The sequence below is a fragment of the Venturia canescens genome, chromosome 6, assembly GCF_019457755.1.
Source record: "Venturia canescens isolate UGA chromosome 6, ASM1945775v1, whole genome shotgun sequence".
In the NCBI taxonomy this organism is placed as follows: domain Eukaryota; kingdom Metazoa; phylum Arthropoda; class Insecta; order Hymenoptera; family Ichneumonidae; genus Venturia; species Venturia canescens.
Genome location: NC_057426.1, coordinates 13,191,879 through 13,212,459, shown reverse-complemented (window position 1 = coordinate 13,212,459; position 20,581 = coordinate 13,191,879). Strand labels below are relative to the sequence as shown.

The 20,581-nt window shown below is 40.6% G+C and overlaps 1 protein-coding gene across 2 annotated transcripts in view; it reads right to left on the bottom strand.

Moving 5' to 3' along the window:
- Positions 1-20,581, bottom strand: part of LOC122412502 (uncharacterized) — a 217,189-nt gene that overhangs the window by 98,187 nt on the left and 98,421 nt on the right. For both annotated transcript variants that reach the window (XM_043422064.1, XM_043422065.1), the window contains exon 4: positions 15,144-15,281. In XM_043422064.1, coding sequence (XP_043277999.1) covers positions 15,144-15,281 — 138 coding nt within the window. The remainder of the gene's footprint in view (positions 1-15,143; positions 15,282-20,581) is intronic.

Below are 20,581 nucleotides of genomic sequence, written 5' to 3'. Positions count from 1 at the left end.
AAAACCAGCGACCATAAGGCACTCGAGCGTGTGCCTTTTCCATAATATGAACCCTACACAAACTCGTATAAACTCTCCTGTATTAAGAATTTTCTTGTTCCCTTTCTTTCCATCCCTTGAGCGAAGCCATTTCTACGATTTTTCTTGACTCTATTTTCCGCTTCTTGTGCTCTTCTTTGAGTCTCGCTTTCTTTCCCCTTATTCCTTTGGGCTCTTGGCGTCTTTTTCTTCCTTGTAGCTTTATTTCTTCTCGCTCTAACTCGTTGGATTTTATAGATGGATTACAGAAGTTTACGCTCGGCGAAGCTCGCGAGATAGGGTTTTTACGGGCGCGAGTATTCCAGGAGAAACCGCGAGAGGGCGCGCAAGGAGCTCCGCTTTCTACGAGCATAGGATCGATTCGTTTGCTGCTACGCTTTTTTTCCTATAGGTATGCATCGATGCTGCCTTCGTATAAGGGCGTAGTCCTGTCCCTTTCTCAACGGACGATACACTTTTGTGACTTTGAGCTATCGAATGTACGACCTATACACATATACATTGATCCCAAGGGAAAGGACCAGAAGGAAAGTCGTTTATGATGTTCAATCAGCATTATGCTCTCCGTTAAAGTGCCTCTCTACTTTTCCTTACGGCCCTACTCGTCTCTACTTACATCTTCAACAAATATCATCCTTCTGCAAACATCGAAATTGCTCAAATTTCTCGTAAGAACGCGCGCGCGCGCACACACACACACATTCGTAACTGTGCGACTGCGTGTGCAGATTAAAAAAACGATGCTCTCGACTGCTTCGATCAATCATCCTCTTTGCAGTGGTTTGTGAAATATTTGCGACATACACAACTTTAGGATTTGAGTTTCCGGTTTCCTAAGTTTAACAAACTTCAATAGAGCCCCGGATTAACGAGCTTGTCGGACACTCTACCGGAAATATCACGGTTAAACTTCCGAAAAAATGAGTACAGATGCATGGGGATGTTCCATCGATTTCCCCGATAATTCGTTGTTTATTATTTACTATTGACGGACTCGCGGCGATCGAAGATATTATTTTTACTAGAAAAATAGTAGATTCGTTCTAAAATTTGTTATGTTTGTATTTTTATTCCCCATACTGTACGATTGTTAAAATTTTGTTTACTGTTTTCTTTTTATTATCCTTGTTATTTCAGGATTGAAAAAAATGAGCAAAGAATTGATGCGTTCTACTAGATTTTGCTATTCGTAATATCGGTACTCCGAGTCTGATTGCATCGTTTTCGAACTACTGGAAGAGTCTTAAGTAGAGAAGCTCAGCGCGTAGTCAGCCTGACTATGAAAAGTGTATACGGAAGAACGAATAAAAGTCTTGAACTCACCCGTCCCTCAGTATGCGATTCCGGTGGGCAAAAGCAAGATGCCAGATTCAAGAACGTAAAGTTGAAATAATTGAGGGAGAAAAAAGAGAGAGAGAGAGAGAAAACAAGAAAAAATTCGTTAGAAGCGATCGTAAGGATGGAGAAAGTGGAGGAGTGAGATCAGAAACACGAGTGGGCACTTGGCTCGGAGAGAACGTTAGCATAGGAATAGTTGTTCACGAGTGGAGTGGTCCATCGTCGGGTCAGCCGTCCGGACAAGAGGACGAAGCCCATCCCTTGCACTTTTCCATCCTTGCATCGTGGCTTTCGAGTGACTTTAACTCCAAAAGAGAAATAACCTTTGCCTCCTTTTTTCTTCAGAAAGCTCAAAGTTTTTGTTCCTGGTATACACGAAATCGCGAAATAAAAAAGTTCACTAAAAGCAATGCCTAACTGCGGTAAATATCATATTTTTTACTTCCATGTAATGCGGCGTTTACGCTTTTCATCCCACCGCATGGCGACCATTAACTTTACTCGTTGCGTGCTTATTTTTCGGAAACGCTTTCCTTGTCAGGGGATGTTGAGATTTTTATCCGAGTGGAGAATTCGAATATCATTTGGTAGGAAATATTTCGATGCTCGAGATTTTGGGGGCCTCACTTTTCAATGAGAAGTTGATTGTTGTGAATATATTTCAAGGAATATGAACTTTGAATAACATTTCCGAGAATTTTCACTCAAGTCATTTAGATTTTTAGCGTGAGTGAAAGAACAAAATCTAAATTTGCTGAACACAACAGTGAACTTTTTGAAAATTATTCTCGTACACTGCTCGCTATGAAAATAGTGTTAATGTGAGGGTTAACGATTTTTCTAACACATACAAACATGGATCGTTACAAGTCTCTAGTAAACACGAGAGATAAAACAATAAAATTATGGAGCAGAGCCAAGTGAAAACTGGCCTCTGATTCCGAAAGTCTCTCATTCGCAATATTGTTCTCGTCCTTTCGCCACTCTTTGAGCTCGTACACTTTATATTTCGTTGTAATTTTTGGGACTCGGGCCAAGATTGTGGTATACGTAGAGGGTCTCGAAAATTGTCGTTTCAATTTAATTCACGTGCTCCATCGTCAACGAAACAACCAAAAGATCAACCCAAGATAATGACGCAGAAAATATATATTTTTTTATTACCTCGCTGATTTCTCAATTGACGATTGGATGACAAAATCACTTTTAGTGCTATTGGAAGTAACCGCTACTGAATTTTTATTGAACATTTAAATAAAATTGGAATGCTAATTTTTCCAACTTTACAGTGATTTTTTGGAAATACGTTCTTTCTTTTTTGATTTTTAAAGATAAACAAATATTCAAATTATAATGAATGATGTTCGAATGATTTTCAGCTGTCAGTCATGCGAATAATCGAGGATTTTATTGTTCAACAATACGAAAAATGAGAATTGCAAAGTAAAAAGGAGACAAGTATCCAATAAACGCGGATAGGAGTGAGTGTTTCTGATCAAAGCCATAAGGTGAACGAAGCCAAGGAAGGAAATGTGCCAGAGCTTCAGTTCTAGCAGCTTCAAAAGCTTCTCTTTAGTTTAGTAACGTCCCTACGTTGTATTAGGTTTCCTCCTGGTCGAACAAAGCTAGTCACAGAAAAGCTATATCCTCTCTCATTTTCTTTCCCTTCCTGATTCGCTGTAACGGCAAGTCACCATAACTGTACGTTCTTCTTTTTTCCTCGTTGCAAAGCTTCTTTCAAAGTGCAGTGAGATCAGCAAATGCGCCTCAACTTGGGCGAGAGAAAGCGGACTATTTCCCTTGTGAATTTTCTATATTATACTTTTCCTCGTTCTATCAAAATTATTAGGATAAAATCTGAATTGCATCATTCAAAAGGAGTCCAGTCCAACGTTTACTTTTAATAAGAGTTTAGCCAAATCGACAGCGACATATTTTTGAATATGGGTTTCAAAGGTGTTCTTATGAAAATAGAAACGATTGTATCATTGATAATAAGGGAATTATTGATAAAATTATTGGATAAATTAAGTAGAAATATGCAATCCGTATTGCACAAATGCCGTGGAAAAAATTAGTGCGATGAAAATAATAATAATTCGTTTACTAACGAGATTGTGGAGGGGTACAAAGACAGTCTGAATTTCCACGAGTCTCGTAGTCTCAGATTTGTACAAATCTTTGTGACGTTTTCATTAACCCCGAAGGCAAACAGCAGCAGGGTCACACGAGACACGAGATAAAGTAAGAAAAAAAGCAGAGCAAATAGAGAGCGTGCCGGAAAGAGGGAGAAAAGGGAGTGGGAAGAGAGAAGAAAAAAATGTTGGGGAACCCTCTTGCTGGTGAGATAACGAATGCGGTGGCAAAAAAAATCCTCGAGCCAAAAATAATTAAATGCATCTCACGGAAATTCATATTTATAGTTGAATCCATTATACACCCTACTTTCCCGCTTTTTTTCCTCTGGCTCCCGTGTCTTCGGGGTGTCAGGGGGAAGCAAAAGAATATCTGCATTTCTGTGTTCACTCCTGTTCTCTCATTTTATTTTATTTATTTTGTGTGTGTATGTGTGTGTTTTTTTTTATTCTCCTGCACTCTTTCCAACTATGCCAGGAGAGTCATTAACGATTCCGCACTCAACGATAAGGAACGAGAGAAAAAAGCTACTTTTTTCTTGGCGTCTTCGTGGTTTTATTAAAATTGAGCACACTGGGTAATTTTCCACAAAAGTCCTCTCAGTGGATCGAGGACACTCATTTTTTCATAGTCGTGGAAAAAACTTTTCTCCTCGAATTTCAAAGGTTAAATACATTTATTTACATCGATAGATTTTTTTCCAATTTCATCCATATTATCATATAATACGAGGCAATATTTCTCGAACACTGGACGAGCTAGAGACGAAAAGAAAATTGAGGTTCGAGGGTCCAATACGGACATCCGCGCTCTTTCACCCTCACCCACCCTGCGAGATCTCCCGGATCATATTCTTTCGCTACATTTGCAATTTCGTACTCTCGCGATTGCCAGGCAAAGTGAGCTAAACGATCTACAACAATTTCCTACCTTGCATACATCCATTTCCCCACTTCCCCGTATTTTTATCTTCTCATCGTATTACGAATTGTGAAAATATTGGCAAAACGAGAATCGTCGAGAAAACCGAATGAGAAGTCTAAAAGGAAAAATGAAAAATAAAAGTTGCGAAATTTAAGGCTCGTATGAAGAAAATGAAGAGTTGGGGAAACAGTGATGAGAATTTTGAGATGAGAGCGAGAGAATAAATAACTCAACATAGTGTCGATGTATGGACGATATTTGAGGGGTAATTTTTTCCACCTCTTGTCTTGCCTACAACTGTAAATATATGGTGACACGACATAATATCACAGTTAAAATATCACACGACAAAATATCACGGACAAAATTTCACCACAACAAAATATCACACGACAAAAAATCACGGCAACAAAATAACACAATGGCTATCTATCGAAGCGTGGCATGAATTTTCCACATGTATTGATGTCTAATGCTACGTGTATGTGTGAGTGTTGTGCATAAGACAATGGATAACGTACGGTACGTAGTTACACGAGAGTATTTGATATTTGATATTTATTTCTTTGCCTCAGTTTTACTTTTAGGCAATGAACAGATTACAATGGAAATATTAAACTAATATATAGAGTAGCAATATCTAAATACAATTTTTTAAACAGAATTTACAGTGGTGATGTCTTATAATATACGAATTAGGATTAACTAAAGAACATTGTTTTCCTATTTCTTATGACTACAAGTTATCCGAGAGAGTGAGCACGACCATATACAAACTAACCCATCAAAAATCTCGAACGCTCAGCTTCTAATAAAGACGCATGCAATTTGAGCTTGAAGACTTCCAGGCTCGAGGCAGAGGTGATTTCAAGAGTAGGGATGATCCCCGATACACAGCGGCTATCGTATCTAAATAATTGTAATCATAATTCAGTATCAATTCTGAATTCAATTTGAAAAGTCATGCCGTTGAAGTTCTTCAAATCCCAGAAAGGAAAGCCGCTTCTTATTTCTGACGGCTACGTATACTCGCGACATCGAGATAATAAGCAGTCCGTTACTTGGCGCTGTATTCAATAAATACAAGACAAATTCTTGCAGTTCTCTCATACGAAGTACCTCCGATAAACGCACGGGTATTTTTTTCGTTTTTTTTTTCTGGCTCTTTCATGATTTGTGAGTGTATTTTTATCAACATTGAATGTTTTGATGACTATAGGATCTATCGTTGGTGATAAGCCTGAACATAATCATGCTCCGAACGGTGATATTTTGTCCCGGTGATATTTTGACTTGTGATATTTTGTCGCTGTGGTATTTTGTTGTGATATTTTGTCGCTGTGATATTTTGTCATGTGATCAAACGTCCATGGAACCAAATATATATGTTACATCCATTCGGAATATGAAGAGAGGGTATCCATTCGAGAAGCAGATGGCCAACTTTTCAGATGCTTTGTGGTATTAAAAGAAGCAAGAAAAAAAATGAAATTGCCTTACTTGTTTCCCTAAAAATCTATAAATAAACATTGACAAGCTGAAAGCGTAAAGAATTTTGGGTATAAAAACAATAAAGTCGATAAAAAAATTATATTTTCAACGTAAAAGCAGTTTGCCATGAATTTTCCTTTTATTGATTCACAGATCCGAGAGTAGGGAGAGACGTATTTGGAAATGAACCTATATATTTTTTTCAATTCATAATGTCAAGACGCTGCCACGTGTCTAGAAACGCGTACGTTTGTCGATTTAAAAAAATTCACATCATCAAGGTCCAAATATTGATTCTAGTTCCGTCGAAACGGTTTTCTTTTGTTTTGATATCGTGCCATAAATTTAGTCCAAAGCGAAGGGCTTCAAAAGTGGCTATTTGAGACTCCATCGCTCCGAAATCGGAGCAGAGGAATGTAATGGAGTTTAGTCGAGTTGAATAGAAGTTATCGATGACACGTGATTTTTTCTCTGCACTATAACAAGAGCGTTAGCAGTCCTGACTCACTTGAGCCCCCGAACATATTCATCCGGGGCCAGCGCACTTCGCAACGATCCGAGTAACCCGAACGCACAATTCTCGTCTCTTTGGTACACTCTTATTACAAACGATGCACTTTGCCGTAACAACGAACACTGACAATCCATTCCCATTGTTCGTACTGCACCCTCGATTTTATACAGTTTGATCATCAACCTCACTAAAAGGCTTTTCCTATACACAGTTTTGTCTGCATGCGTGTGAAAACACATGTGAACACGCGGATCGGTACGGACACACAAACATATTCGATTGTGGATGGCTTGCCATCATCAACATTACTGGAGAGCTTTCCTATATACACGTTTCTGTGCAAATACATAGGGACACGGACTCCCACCAATGTATACATATACGAACTTGAACACAAGTGCGAATAGAGCGAGGAGCACGCAGACGCAAGCCGAAGAATGAACACGAAGGCAGACGCACCCGCGCGTACATGGAAGATTCTCGTTTGGCGTAACACTCGTGTGAATCCATCTCGACGTTGAAGGGAAGGTATGCGCAGCCAATTCATGAGATTGTACCAGCCTGTTGACTCGGTGCTATCGGAAATCATGGACGCGTGCCACCAATCAATATATTGTTTTATCTGACGCGAACGTACATAAAAATGTCAATATACTATTAACGATGCTGAATTAATTAATCGGTTGTATATTCGCGTGCTGTGGAAGCGTGATTGTTGAGCTGCCATAATATGATCGTTGGCACTCGATTGAAAAAGATTCTCGCAGCCGGAGGTTGCTCGTGATACAATTTACAAAAGTATCAAGATGAATTAATCCACGGATGAGTGCTTGTTCGAATGAGTGAGAGAGGAGCTTTGTCAGGGGAATGTGATGAAAATAAAATTGCTGTGACATGCAATAAGAGGCCTCTTCTCTCATCATACATTTTGCTCATATGCTGGAACTAATTTAGAGGCAATTGTCTCATAATCTCGGTTAGGTTTTTAAGCATCAGATTCCGCGATCTAATTCCAGGCGGTTATTGAAATTCTCGTCTTCTGTATAGCTCCCGTTTTTCAGTCTCTTCGCATTCTTGTACCTTTTTTCACTTTCTCTGCTTTGTTCTCCTTCAGTTTCCTCACTCTCCGTCCCGCTCTCACTCTTTTCCCGGATCACTCCTTCGGCTATTTACTCTTTATATCGCCGAAGGGTTCACTCTGTATGTATAAAACGTCTCGCAACTTACAGCCCTCCCTCACAACCTCCAAAGTGTCGTGTACATTGTGAAGGACACTTTCAATTTAACTTTGAGGCCCACGGCACGAAGAACGTACCTACCACCTTTGAACACCCTGAACGACCTTTTCTCAGGCATCGAGATCCGATCAAAGGATCGAGCTTGCCTAAGGGAAACCCCTTGATTGAAGTGTTCGTGCCTACGCGATGAGATAATCTCGAAACTTGTGTATATATAATGGGCTTAAACGACATAAGCTTAATAGCATATAGAGCCGTGAACACTTATGCGCATCCATTCTTCGAGTACGTTTTATACCTTGAGGGCAAAAATCACTGTAAAATTTTTGTAAAGTCGATCCTTTTATTGGCTTCAAATAAAAATCAATCGAAATTTAAAAAAAAAGTATTAGAAATCAAAATTTTGAATACTTTTTTTCAAAAAAAGATTTTTTTAAATGGCACGAAACGTAATTTCAACAAGTTCCAATTTTTTAATGACCATTTTTGAAAATATCTTGGAAATGAAATTCCAAAGTGAACGACGTACGGAATTTTCGATAATTTTATTTAATTTTTTTTTAGGAACTGATGTCTACTCTTTTTTCTGTTCAGAATTGAACCTCTTCGTTTAAGTACTCGCCAATAATAGAAAATTGAATATTTTAAAACTCCTCTGCGTTCTTCACTGTGGCTATGAAAGTTTTTTTTTGTTATTCCGGACAGATCGTTGCAACACCTACACCGCGTGACGCAGAGCGCTTCGAATTCAACAAGCCGCCATTTAATATGTTTTTAAATCAGAATTTTTCTTTGTACAGTTAAATATCTGCTTGATAACTCGCTCGAATATCATCGCCGCATTAATTTTCCTCCCACTTGAAAAATCGCAAAAAAGGCGCTTTTGAAACCGTTACCGTGGCTTTACCCCTTAAGCATTCATTCCAAATGGGATATTTCTTTGCTAATCCAACTATCTAGAAACTCATCGAACACGATCAATGATCCCAAGTCATATATTGATCCGAGCTCAGAAGAGCCTAAAAAAACTGCATATGAGAACAGCAGAAATTGCAGAGGCATCTTTGAATTTCCCATTACGCGTTGATGCGAAATAAAGTTTTTTTCTCCCGTTTTCCTAGTTTCTTGACGTCAAGTGCATCGAGGACATCCCTATTCCGTTAAAACATGTCAGTAGCACCGGATGGAAAAGGGCAAAGGGTAGAAATCTCGATCTTCTTGAGATCGGTTCAATGCAAGAACATTGTTACTTTGAGTTTTGACATATCGTTTATTCTTTCTAAAATAATGTAAAATGCATAGAGCGGATAAGAAATCGATGGAAGGGACAGGAAATTGGAGAAGATAAAATTCGCGAGAAAATAGATCGAAGGTTTAACCGCATTCACAAGGTAGATAAATCGTAAAGTTCTCGAATGGAAAGTCCTTTGATACTTTTTCTGCGATCCACCGTTCTTCAGATATTAATTAATCACTGCGACAGCTCACTTGGATCATTGCGGAGACAGAGTTTCCTCAGGCAGCTGGAAATACGCTGCCGGATATTGCGACCTCTTATCGGTGCTAAGAAGAAATTATTTTTTCTCTTGAAACCTTCGCGATTTACCTATACGGAAACTCTTAATTTCTTTTTAACGCTGACACAAAAATGTAGCAGACATTTCGACACATACTAACGAAGAAAGAAAGACTGATGATAAAAGAAAAAAGGAAGGATAGAAAGGAAGAGAAGCGGAGGGAAAAAGATGAGGTGGTAGACGAGTTGCCACGATGAAATCGTATTACTAGTGTATTGTGGGAGCTGAATAGCCCGCATTAGAGCCAACGAGGTTGTACCATCGTTTTATCCAACCATGCGCTTCCTTCTATCTTCCTCCATGAACCAGAGATGAAAGTACATCTATATTCTACTCTCCCAGCTAGATCCTCTCTCATCCTTTTCCATCCTATCTTACAGCTTTCTCCTGGAGCTTCGGCTTATAGTGAAACCTCGCTCTTGTCAACCCACTACCCCGTCTCATCGTACCTTTCTGCCAATTCTACTTTTTTTGCCATGTTACCTTCGAGCTGCTTCGACCACACCCTGGTTCCCGCGCGTCTCAACCAAACTTTCGAGCTAATTGCACCTCAAGAGTTTCACTCGTATGATGCTCAATTTTCTCATCTTTGGTATACAACAAGATTACCACGAACAGATGGATTTTCTACTCCATCGAATTGGCAGGATTCCTAATACCCGCATCTCCGTGAAAATTCACTTCGACCCTATTTTTGGCGAAATAAACATTTTTTGTGTGCCACAAGGTAGAAGAAATGCAGCATATGTGGAATACTGCAGGTAATTTCGAATACCGAAACTTCTCAGTAACTACTGATGCCATCTCCGTTTCAATGGCTCAAACTTAAACTTAATATGGCTACTGAACTGCGAGGGCAGAATAACAACCGTTCTCTTTATGCATGGCTATAGAGCCATAATTTGTTCTTTGAATTTTTAATGAAGAAGTTCTTTTTGAATAGTCAAAAAGAGCTCTGCTCTTAAAATCTTTACTCCGAAACTCATAACATCTCTACGTCTGCTCATGTATAATCCATGATCTTTAATGTCTCGACTCATGATGAGATACGTTCTGAAATCATCATGAGTAGAGATATTGGGGATTAAATATCACACCGGAGTAGATATGTTAATTAAAGAGGGTGGACGTTCTCTATACTCAGATCCGCAGTTGTTAAGGAGCGGAGTTGTTATCGGGAATGAGAATGGTTATCGATAGAGTTGTTAACTAGCAGGTACGTCATCACAGCTCTACACGATAACAACTCCGCTCTTTGAGCATGTATTTAGAGGAGAACTGTTATTGTATACGTTACTGAGAGTAGAATTGTTGACTTGCTGCAACACAACTCGACTCTTACATATGTACTCGATAACATTTCCACTCTGAAGATTTTCATTTTATGTATGAATCACGTCTCTATTCTTTAACATCTCTAGGCAGATAACACAGAAGATTAATGACAAAAAAGGAGACATATTGATTTTCAAATTTAAGAGTAGAGCTGTTAGGAGCAGCGTTTTTTTTAGGAGAGCCTTAGGACGGATGTTATTCTGCCGAAAGAGCCGATTTGTTGTTATTAACATCGTGACGGGTAGAAGGAAACATCGTTGATGTACATCATTTTTCGGTAAGAAACCTATCAAGTTCGACCACTCAAACTATTGTGCTAAATTTATATACAAATCGTCTAAAATATCCAATAGTGTTATCACTTTATGGTTTCGCCTTAATTTATTAGTCAGTTCAAAAATAAAAAGTGTTTTTTTTGTAATTAAGGTTAGGATGCTGTGATGCTTTTTTGGAATATGAATGATGAATACAATTTGGAATATTTCGAATTTTGTGCATTTTTCGATTTCGTTTCGAACTGCCACAAAAATGTTTGCTGCAATTGATGCTATGCGAAAAAAAATGGATTATTTAAAAGCGGCTAAGATTTTTAGCGCACCAAGGTCGACGTTGTTTCGATTAGCGAATGAGGAATAAGGCCCTTCTGTTGCAGAGCTTACTAATAAAGTGATTAGTCGGAGGCTCGTATTTAACAAAAACATTGAGAGTAGGCTTATAGAATACGCTCTGGCGATGGAGAGTACATTTTACGGTTTAACCCGAATGGATCTGCGAAAATTGGTACCAGTTAGTCGTGAAAAATAACATTGAAAATTCTTTCATAAATTGATTCACTCGCAGATATTGGACGGAACAAGAAGATTTTGTTTATTAGACAGCCGATAGGAACCTCACAAGCAAGAACCAATGGTTTTACCAAAAAGAAAATAACAAATTTCATGATAACGTTGGAAAAATTTTATCCGAAAATCACTTTTCGGTTGCGATTCAATGTAGATGAACGGGGAAAAGGAAATCGTTCATCAACTGAAAGAGGAATGCTGATAACTGTTTAAGTCTAGCAGAAATATTCGTGCCTCCCAGAATCATTTTCCCTTGAAAAAATATGACGGATACTTTAATGAAAGATATTTTGATAATTTTCCAATTAATATGAAGTGAAGTTAATTTGGAATACGTCTAAGTAAGTCTAAGTGTGCAGCCTAAGTCGAATGTCATTTTTCGACATTTTCTGCTCATCTCAAAATTTGACGAAGTTCTTAAGTTTTTTTTTTTTTAATGTATTGCTCAACTTGATCAAAGCTTTATAGTTTTTATGCCGTTTTTTTCATCTTCTCTCCTGTAATGTTTCAGATATTTCTTAGTTAGAAACAAAGTGGTATTCCATATGTGCTGCACTTCCTCTATTAATTTTCTCCACAAAACTTTTTTTGAAGTTGAAATTCTCTTGCATTTTAATGCGTAATTATTGCAGTCTTTTACAAATGAATTTTTTTGATTCTTCCACTCGCGAAGTAGTATTATTGCACTAGAAGCCAGAATAAAACAAATTCCTCTTTAAAAATATTATGATCGAAATTGCAGTATTTACCGAGAATTTTTCTCCACCTTTCGACGAAGAAGGCTGAAAAAATTCGCGAAAAAACCAACAAAAATTGTCTGTTCATTCGTTCGATACGTTCTGCGATATTTTCTACCCGTCAGGCAGCTTTTCCCCCGCAATTTCTGTTCATCCCTTGTCCTTGTGTCTTCGAACGTAGAAGGCATTCTCATAAAAAGTTACACCTAGCAGTGCGTTCGGCGTTCGACGTCTCGACGGTGTGAGAATATAAAAAAAAAGGACGACTGAGATGTGGCAGAGTATAAAAGCGTTGGGAGCCTCTGCGGAGATAAAGGTTGGAACGTGGCGCGAAAGCACTTCTGTCTTGCTTTCCCTCCATCCTCCCCCTTCCTTTACACACCTTTCTCATAGCTGAGGGCGTGCAACAACCCCAGGAGGAACGCGCGCCGCAGTATTGTTCCAGAAATTAAACCGTGTAAGCCATCTCTCGGAGGCTCGCTGCTGCCACATTGTGCTTTGCATACCTGTGTTCATTTTTCTGCGTCATGTGAAAGGGGAAAAAGCGAAGAGAGGCCAAAGAAACAGAATCGTATAGGGCGTTCAAAAAGGTGGTCTTGAAACGCTGAGGATAAAAATATGAAAAAATCCTTGCAAGAAAAATAATTATCGATGTTGCTTTCGATGATAATTTTCATAAAATGTTAAAGTGAGTAGAATGTATGATGATTTGAGATACAAATGAAAGGTGAAAGATTAGGAAATCTATTTTTTTTTTCAATCGTCACGATCTCTCTATCGTAGAAGTTGGAAAAACACTTTTAAGGCCCCCTGTACATACTCGCTCCCTCGTTTTGTAACGAAATAATGCTCGAGGCATCGGCAACGTTATTTTTACAACCCCCACGTATATTACACTGCGACATCCTACGCAAAAGGGATTCGAGGATGGAAAAAAACGGCGTTACCCGGATATATATGAATTCGAATACTGTTCCTGCATATCGAGACTTAGCTCTTGATCATTTCGCATTTCATGTTTATTCCATTCTGTAAATACTACTTCAAACCAATTTCGAGTATTTTTTGTATTTCGATGTGCTTTTGAAATGAAGATTTTTTGTTGCGCATCAAGTGTGCTTTGATCCCAGGTTTTTTTTATTTGAGGTAATAGAGTTCGGGGTCGAATGATTGGACTTTTTTGGCCGAGGTTTCTTTTCCGATTAGATTCGCTTGGCCAGCAATGGTGGACATATATCCTTCAAAATAATACACGTCGAACCAACTACAAAGCTATCGTTTTCTCTTTCACGTTTTTTTCCTTCTCTGTTCCACAATATTAAGCAGCGCGATGCAGCAAGAAAGGAAAGCGAGTAACACATTACAAGCGGATGTTTTCCTCTCGTCGACGAAGCCAAAAAAACTTCATCTCTGTATCTCGTCCAACGTCCACGTCCGATTGAACGCGCTTGGATTCCTTTCAGTGAGTTCGAGCCAATGTTCTTCACAGTACAAACGTGTACGTTTTTCACACGAGCATATACGTCGGCGCGCGTGGGTGTGTGTTCGTAATTTTCGGAGCATCAACGTGCGCTTTTTTCCACGTGTCAAAGAGAAATCCCAAGTTTTTTCCATCTCTCCGAGTGCTGAGAGAGAAAGTCCGATAAAGAACAAAATTCTTGGAGCATTTTTTTCATTGCGCCTTTTGTTCCCTACTCGTCAACAACAACAGCAGCAGAAAAAAATCCTTGCGACGCGTCAATTGATCGCTCTCAAGTATTTTACCTTTTCTTATTTTCACGTTATTCCCTCGATCCCAATCCCAAGTCAACCAGCAGACTCAAAACGACTTTGTTGTCTTCGACGAAAGATATTTGGTCCGAAAAGCTTTCGCTGACCGTTCGCACTGCAGGACCAAAACTCCAAGGCTTTCAGGGAATCTCGATCAATGTCGAACTACAAAGCTTCTCTATTTCATCAAAATGGACTTATTGGACTCTTCGAAAGCTAAGGACGGAAGCTCGACTTTGACAAAACTCTAGAGGTATCAGGAGGGTTCTCTTCAATCGTTCGGTCGTGCTTCCCGATGACCTATTTTTGATGCTCGACTTGTTTCACGAGTTTCGAAAGTGCACACACGATTTTAGAGAATTTTGGTACTTCCTCAATCGCTGATTATGTATCTGATCAAGCAGATTGTCAGAAATGGGCGTATACATTGGCCCAGATAAATATCCGCGTAAATCGAGTTTATTTCTCGAACTTACTGTATCTATTTCTGGACGTTCACCAAAAGAGAAGAGAAACTTGTTCCTCTGCGGAATTATAACAAACTTAGGAGTCTCCACCTCGCGTTATATATCCGTACACAGATGTATGTGTTACACAGACAACGAAGGCAAAGTTTCTAGTTCTGGCAAGAGCGACTGGCGCTCGTTTTATTCGTCCAGCTCACACATACACCGGCGAAGACCGGTTTGGCGTTGCTTTCTTCACTCTATATGCCTATCTCGTCGATTCGTCGCAGAGCGAGCGAGAGCTTCGATAGATTGGCCAGACGAAGAACGAGGATGATCGGAAGTGAACGAGACAAAGGTGGGGCACGAATACCCGAGCTAGGACGTCGAGAATCGAGGAACAATTTGATGAAGTCTCCAACGAGAAGTTGGCTCACCAAACTCTCTATAGTCCCGTCAATATCCGAGTCTATTTTCTCTATCTCTCCTCATTCTTCTACTGCTCTGCCTCCCTTGAAAATCCCTTTGCCGTCCGAAAACCGGAAGCTCATTCGCTGTAAAGTTTACTAAGTTTTTCAATTCCATACAGATTTTCTCACTTTTAACTGACTGACCCAAATTCACAATTTTTTGACAGGAAAATTCAGCAAGAAAATGCCTCAACCGCTTTTCTCCATGAAAGAATCTCCCAATTGGTTATCTAACAGCGCAATTTTTAGAAACTAGATTCATGTGAAATTTATGGTGTTCGCTTACCGGTATCGTTGTCACCAGGTACTCCCAGACTGTCGCTGTTATCGTTGATGAAGGCTTCGGCCGTGGACGTAAATGTCTGAGGGGACAACGTAAGGTCTGGACCACTCTCGCTATCGAAAAGCTCCAAATTACTGTTTCCTGGTAACAGAAACGGGAATGCATGTTAGTAAAAACATGTTTCGCATAAAAGAAAAATTATGGACGAGATGATTTTTCCATATTGTCAAACGTTTTCTGGGTTTCTATTCGTATAGTTAGAAAAAGAAAAATATGAGAAACTGCGTCGAATTGAGTCGTCCTCATCCTTCGAGAGGCGTCTGACCCTCGTTAATGGTTTTGAATGGAAATCGCGTCTGTCTACGAACGTCACGTTCTACTGGTAATCTCAGTACTGACGGAACCCGCCGACTAACATTGAGATCGTGCGTGCGCCAGCTGACACAGACGATTCTGGTCTCTATTGTGATGATAAGGGTATATTCTAAGCTCGAATTCTCACGAGATTTGACGCTTCGAAATACGTGTTGTATCACACTGGTAGTAACTCGGATAATAATCGTCTCACTATAGATCCACGATAACAAGAATAGTCGAAGTTTTACGAGTTTCTTTCGTCACGTGTTGAGTTCCGGTGAAATACATCAATAAACTTTATCAGAATTTCAATTGGCATTGAAAGTTTGACGATTTAATGGAAATCTACTCTTTCCAGCAGTTGCTCGTTTCATTGTTCAATAAATATTACCTGTGGGTTTGGGGGTGATAAGATTGTGGAATAACTCTTTTCAATTTTATTTGATAATTATAAAAATCAGCTGGAGATATTGAAATAATAATTCTCCTGTATAACTAGTTATAAATATTTACATAGATGCATATTTATTCAGGTAGTAGTAAAAAAGGAGATTGAATGCATGAGATGAGATTCAAGAAACTCTGGGGTACGTGACTCTCGGAGCGAGATAAAGTACTTGCTCACGTAGAACAACAATTTTCAATGGCTGCTCTTTTGTATGTCTATGGATATGAGTGTATATAATTGATGAGTTTATATATAGAGCAGTGGAATCTCTTCAGTCTTCTATACATCAACAAAGTTTATTCAGGCCTCACGAAGGAGCCTGACCGAGGAGCCGGTGATATTAATTTTCTCGATGTATATGGATGAGTCTCTCAACTGGGAGAGGCGTTGCTTTACAGCATGAAGAACCTAGCGGCGGTCGTTTTCACCCTTTCCTCTAGATGATTCGTTATTCGGGGGTGTGTACTTTGTCGAGGACGTCGGAGCGTCGGTTCAAGGGTTTTTCCTCCTTAATTCAGCGGCCATTTTGTTGAGCGTTATTTTCTTTTCTCATTTGACCATTATTCACTTAAAACACAACGGAATTAGCGTAAAATTAATGGAACCTGACCTTTACTCGTCATTCGGTGGTTAACCATAAATTGATATATTTCTTCGATGAGCCTGGACGAAAAGTTGGACCGCGATGATGACCCACTGTTACTTAGAACCTTGAGACTTTTATCGCATTCCCAAAGGTTTACTTAGCCATCTTCTTGAAACGAATAGCATCCTAAATCCACACGCCTGCCACCCTGCTCATATTATAGTTAGGTGGCAGCCGCATCTGCATATTACGGAAAGTTCGGAGCCTTCGGAGTTTATATTTGACATTGCTGGGTGGATGCGAGGGAAAATTTCCCGCGGTGAACGTAACACACGGGTCTGTTCTTGGGCCACACGAGACTACATGGATCTACCAAGAGGGATGGAAATGAAAGACGAAGAGCGAGGGAGAGGGAGAGAGAGAGAGAGAGAGAGAGGAAAAAAGAAAAAGGAATTGGTGAAAGAGATGCTGGCTGACGATCATGCAAATTATACGAGAGCCAAGAGCAAAGGAAGACGACATGGGTAGGTGGTCGGGCACGAGGCCGCTGATCTCATCCTCATGTCTTTACCCCCTGGTATCGCAGTTTGCCCCGAGTGGTATTATGAAACTTAAGCCGTAGAGCACAAGTGTCGCGTTACGAGTCCAACCTCATCCTCCTCTTGCTCCATTCCGTGCTCCCTGTTCCGCCCTTCCAGAAGACCAAGCGAACATAACGGTGGAAGGCTGAAGCTCGTTTCTATAAGCATAAGCCTCCAACCCCGCGCTACTTCTGCTTTTCCTGCTACCTCTAAAGCTGCTAGCCATCCTCGCTATTATCTCGGCTAGCCCGCGAGCTAGCGGTGTAGTAGCATCGTGGAAAGTTACACCACCGGTATAAAGGTCTCTACGTCCTATAGCGAACCATGAAGTAACCTCTGTTTGCCATCAGGTTGAAACTGATGACCCGATGGTCGGAGCTTATCCCCCAAGCTAGTTTTGTTTTTGGACGATTTCAACAATCTACGTTTCCCTTGCCAATGTTCCCCCGCTGCTTCACATAATCGCAATGAAATTCGAATCGGCGAGATACAACGAAGAGTATACCGAAGACAAAACTTTGACGATGAAAATGAATAATAAAAGGAGAGCTTGGAGGAACGAGCACAGCAGCAAGCTTCATCGATGTGCTGCTTCCTGTATTATCTGTTTAGGTGATGTTCCACCAGTATTCGTCGGAAGCAACGGATAGGAACGCAGGCAACTTTTCACCGAAGCATGCCCCAGCAACGTTAAAAGGTTTTATGAGGTCCTAGCTGACCTGACTAGCAGCGGAGGCCAATTAGGAGAGAAAAAAGGAAGAGAAAGAGACCCGACAAGACTCGGCAAGCGAGGGAGAGACGTATGGGAGGAAAAAGAGAAGCGGCTTGCTACGAGATAAGTGGCTTGCTGCGTTTATACTCGCAGTTATGTATGGACCTTGAGCATGTTTATACACATCGTGGTACTATAGTCTATACGTACTTGTACTCTCTATAGAGGATGGCTTCTGGCTTGAATAAAGTGGCCTGCTCTTCTACTACTCGTACTAATACTACTGCTATGCGCTGGGCAAAAGCATCTACGAAAGCTTCAATTGTGCACGGCGTTGCATCAGAGAGGCTTCCACCTCGCTGTATAAAGAGCACGAAGTAAATCGAATATGCAACGTATACACCCGTAGGACATACACACAGATGAATGTGGCTGGAAAACGAAAGATTCGAAGCTAGCGTGGATGATGAAGCTCGCTTGGTCTCTATGGGAACGAACTGTGATGTGAAACGACAGTAGATTGCCAGGCCTTCCTTTCATTATCCATTCTGTAGACACTCATATTTATCCACCTCGTCATCGATGCTCCCGATGATGGAAAGCAAGCTCGTGTCATCCAATAGGCAGCTGGGTGAATCAATGACCAAACGAACTCACCACCCAATCATCGAGCTCCCAATGATCTCATCGATAGGATCGACCAGTCCTGATACCACCCTCCTTTATCCATCCAAAAGTTGCTGGGGAAACTAAAGAGGAAACGAGTTTGCGACCGGGAAATTGGAAAAGTTGATGGTAGTAGTGAGCGACCGAGCGGAAAAGTTGATTGTCCAGGCCATTGGATGAATAAGTATTATATTTCTGTTTTAATCCCAGCCTGATAAGGATATTCGTAAGGGGAGGGAGCCAGCTCGACGACAAACATGGTTTAAGACGCACACGAGCACGACGACTTGAGAAGACATCAATAAACGTTAGCGAGCTCGAGGTATCGAGCTTGCGATGCTTAGAAATGACCACATGCATGCCAAAGCAATCGCCTAGGAAAAGTCATAAAAGCTTGGGTCGTTCAACGTCAGTAAGGATAAGAGGAATTGTGAAAAGGAGCCTCGGACGATGGAACGTCGGAATAGCTTTTCCCATGCTAAACTGATCGGAAAGAGGGTGGAAAACGGGTCACCAGGAACCAACAGGAGAGACTGAGACCAAAAGAACATTGTACGTAGCGAATGTGTGTTCACTGAAAGAGGTGATTTCCCGAATATTTGAATCCCCAACGTTTCGGCTGGGGAACGACGACTCTTCTTCCTTTCAACCAAGTGAGCTAACGGCCCAGGGTCGTCAGGGTGGATGAAAACCCCTACGGGTAATAGTCATGAGAGGGCTTCGGGACGGATAAACTTGAACGAGGACCGAATGGATCGTAATGGAGAAGGATGAGAATCCATTGGCAGTTTACACTTGCCGATCGGGAGAGAGAAAAGTCGAAACGGATCGTTCGAGAGGATATTCCGGATGGAAGTCACAGGCTGAAAAGCATCTCCGCAAAATAATACCTCATGGGTGATCTTTTTGGAAAGGACTAAATTTGCTAAATTTATTCCATCGTTTTTATCATTCGTGGCAAATTAACGATGCTCCGAAAAATGCATGCTCTTGTTTGCTACACCCATGACAATGCCAACGCCGTAGTGAACTAAAAGCAGAGGCATGAACGTAGCTCGAAATAGGTGACGAGGAAAGGGTTGGCTAATTAAATTGCAAGGGATACAATGAAGGGTGAATGGCGTTGAGGTGGGGGCGGGATGTTGCGCGATAGAGGGTTCATGGTATACCTTTGATGCGTCCACGAAAAGCCCGGTTTCACCTTCTCTTTCAAATTAAAGTCCAAGCTTTGTGTTTCTATAAATCAACGGGTGCATGCACAAGCACAATCGGACATTCACGCACACGTAACCGATATGAAAAGGCCTCGCGTATCATCTCGCGGTTGAAACCCCATCAAATTCCACAAAATTATTTTCGTTATCGTCCCAGTTTTGTGCAACGTTTCGTTTCGTTTATCAAAAGATATCCGGAATAGCATGTTGGTTTTGAAGCGTGCTGGAAAGGTGAATGAGTACGAGAGTACGCAATTCGGACTGTGATCGATTTCGTGACGTCCTTGAGTTCCGTCTATTCAACGTAATCCGATTTCGAGAGAAACACCCGTAGCAGCGACAGAGCACGAACGAGCGCACACATAGAAACGCACATGCACGCTCACACCAGGAAGTCTAATTGTGTTTCTCATTCGTGTTACTGGCGGCATCTCTTTCGACGATTGTCACAGGCACACTTCAACATTTATCGCGGAAAAAATCCTTTAACTTTGAACTCAAATAGCAATCGAGTTTTATAATAATTTTTTTTCCATCCAAGATTGACACTCCCATGCTTGTTCTCAGTTGCGTGAAAGTACAGATGTCCAAAAGGAGGAGTATTATAAGTGATTGACAAATCATTGCGAACGACATCGGGGTGTCTTTTCTCACCACAAGATAGCACGGGATACGATCTATCCTTACTGACATTGACGAAATAGGCACGCACAGCAGGAAAAATTGGATGCGGTGACGTTGGATGGAATCTCACATATTTCACGAGTATGTGTCAGTGGGCGTTAGATTTTTCACGTCATATCGGCGCCTCTATGATCCGGAAACATTCGTTTTTGCATCGTAAATAAATTACGCCACCTATATCCGAACCGGAGGC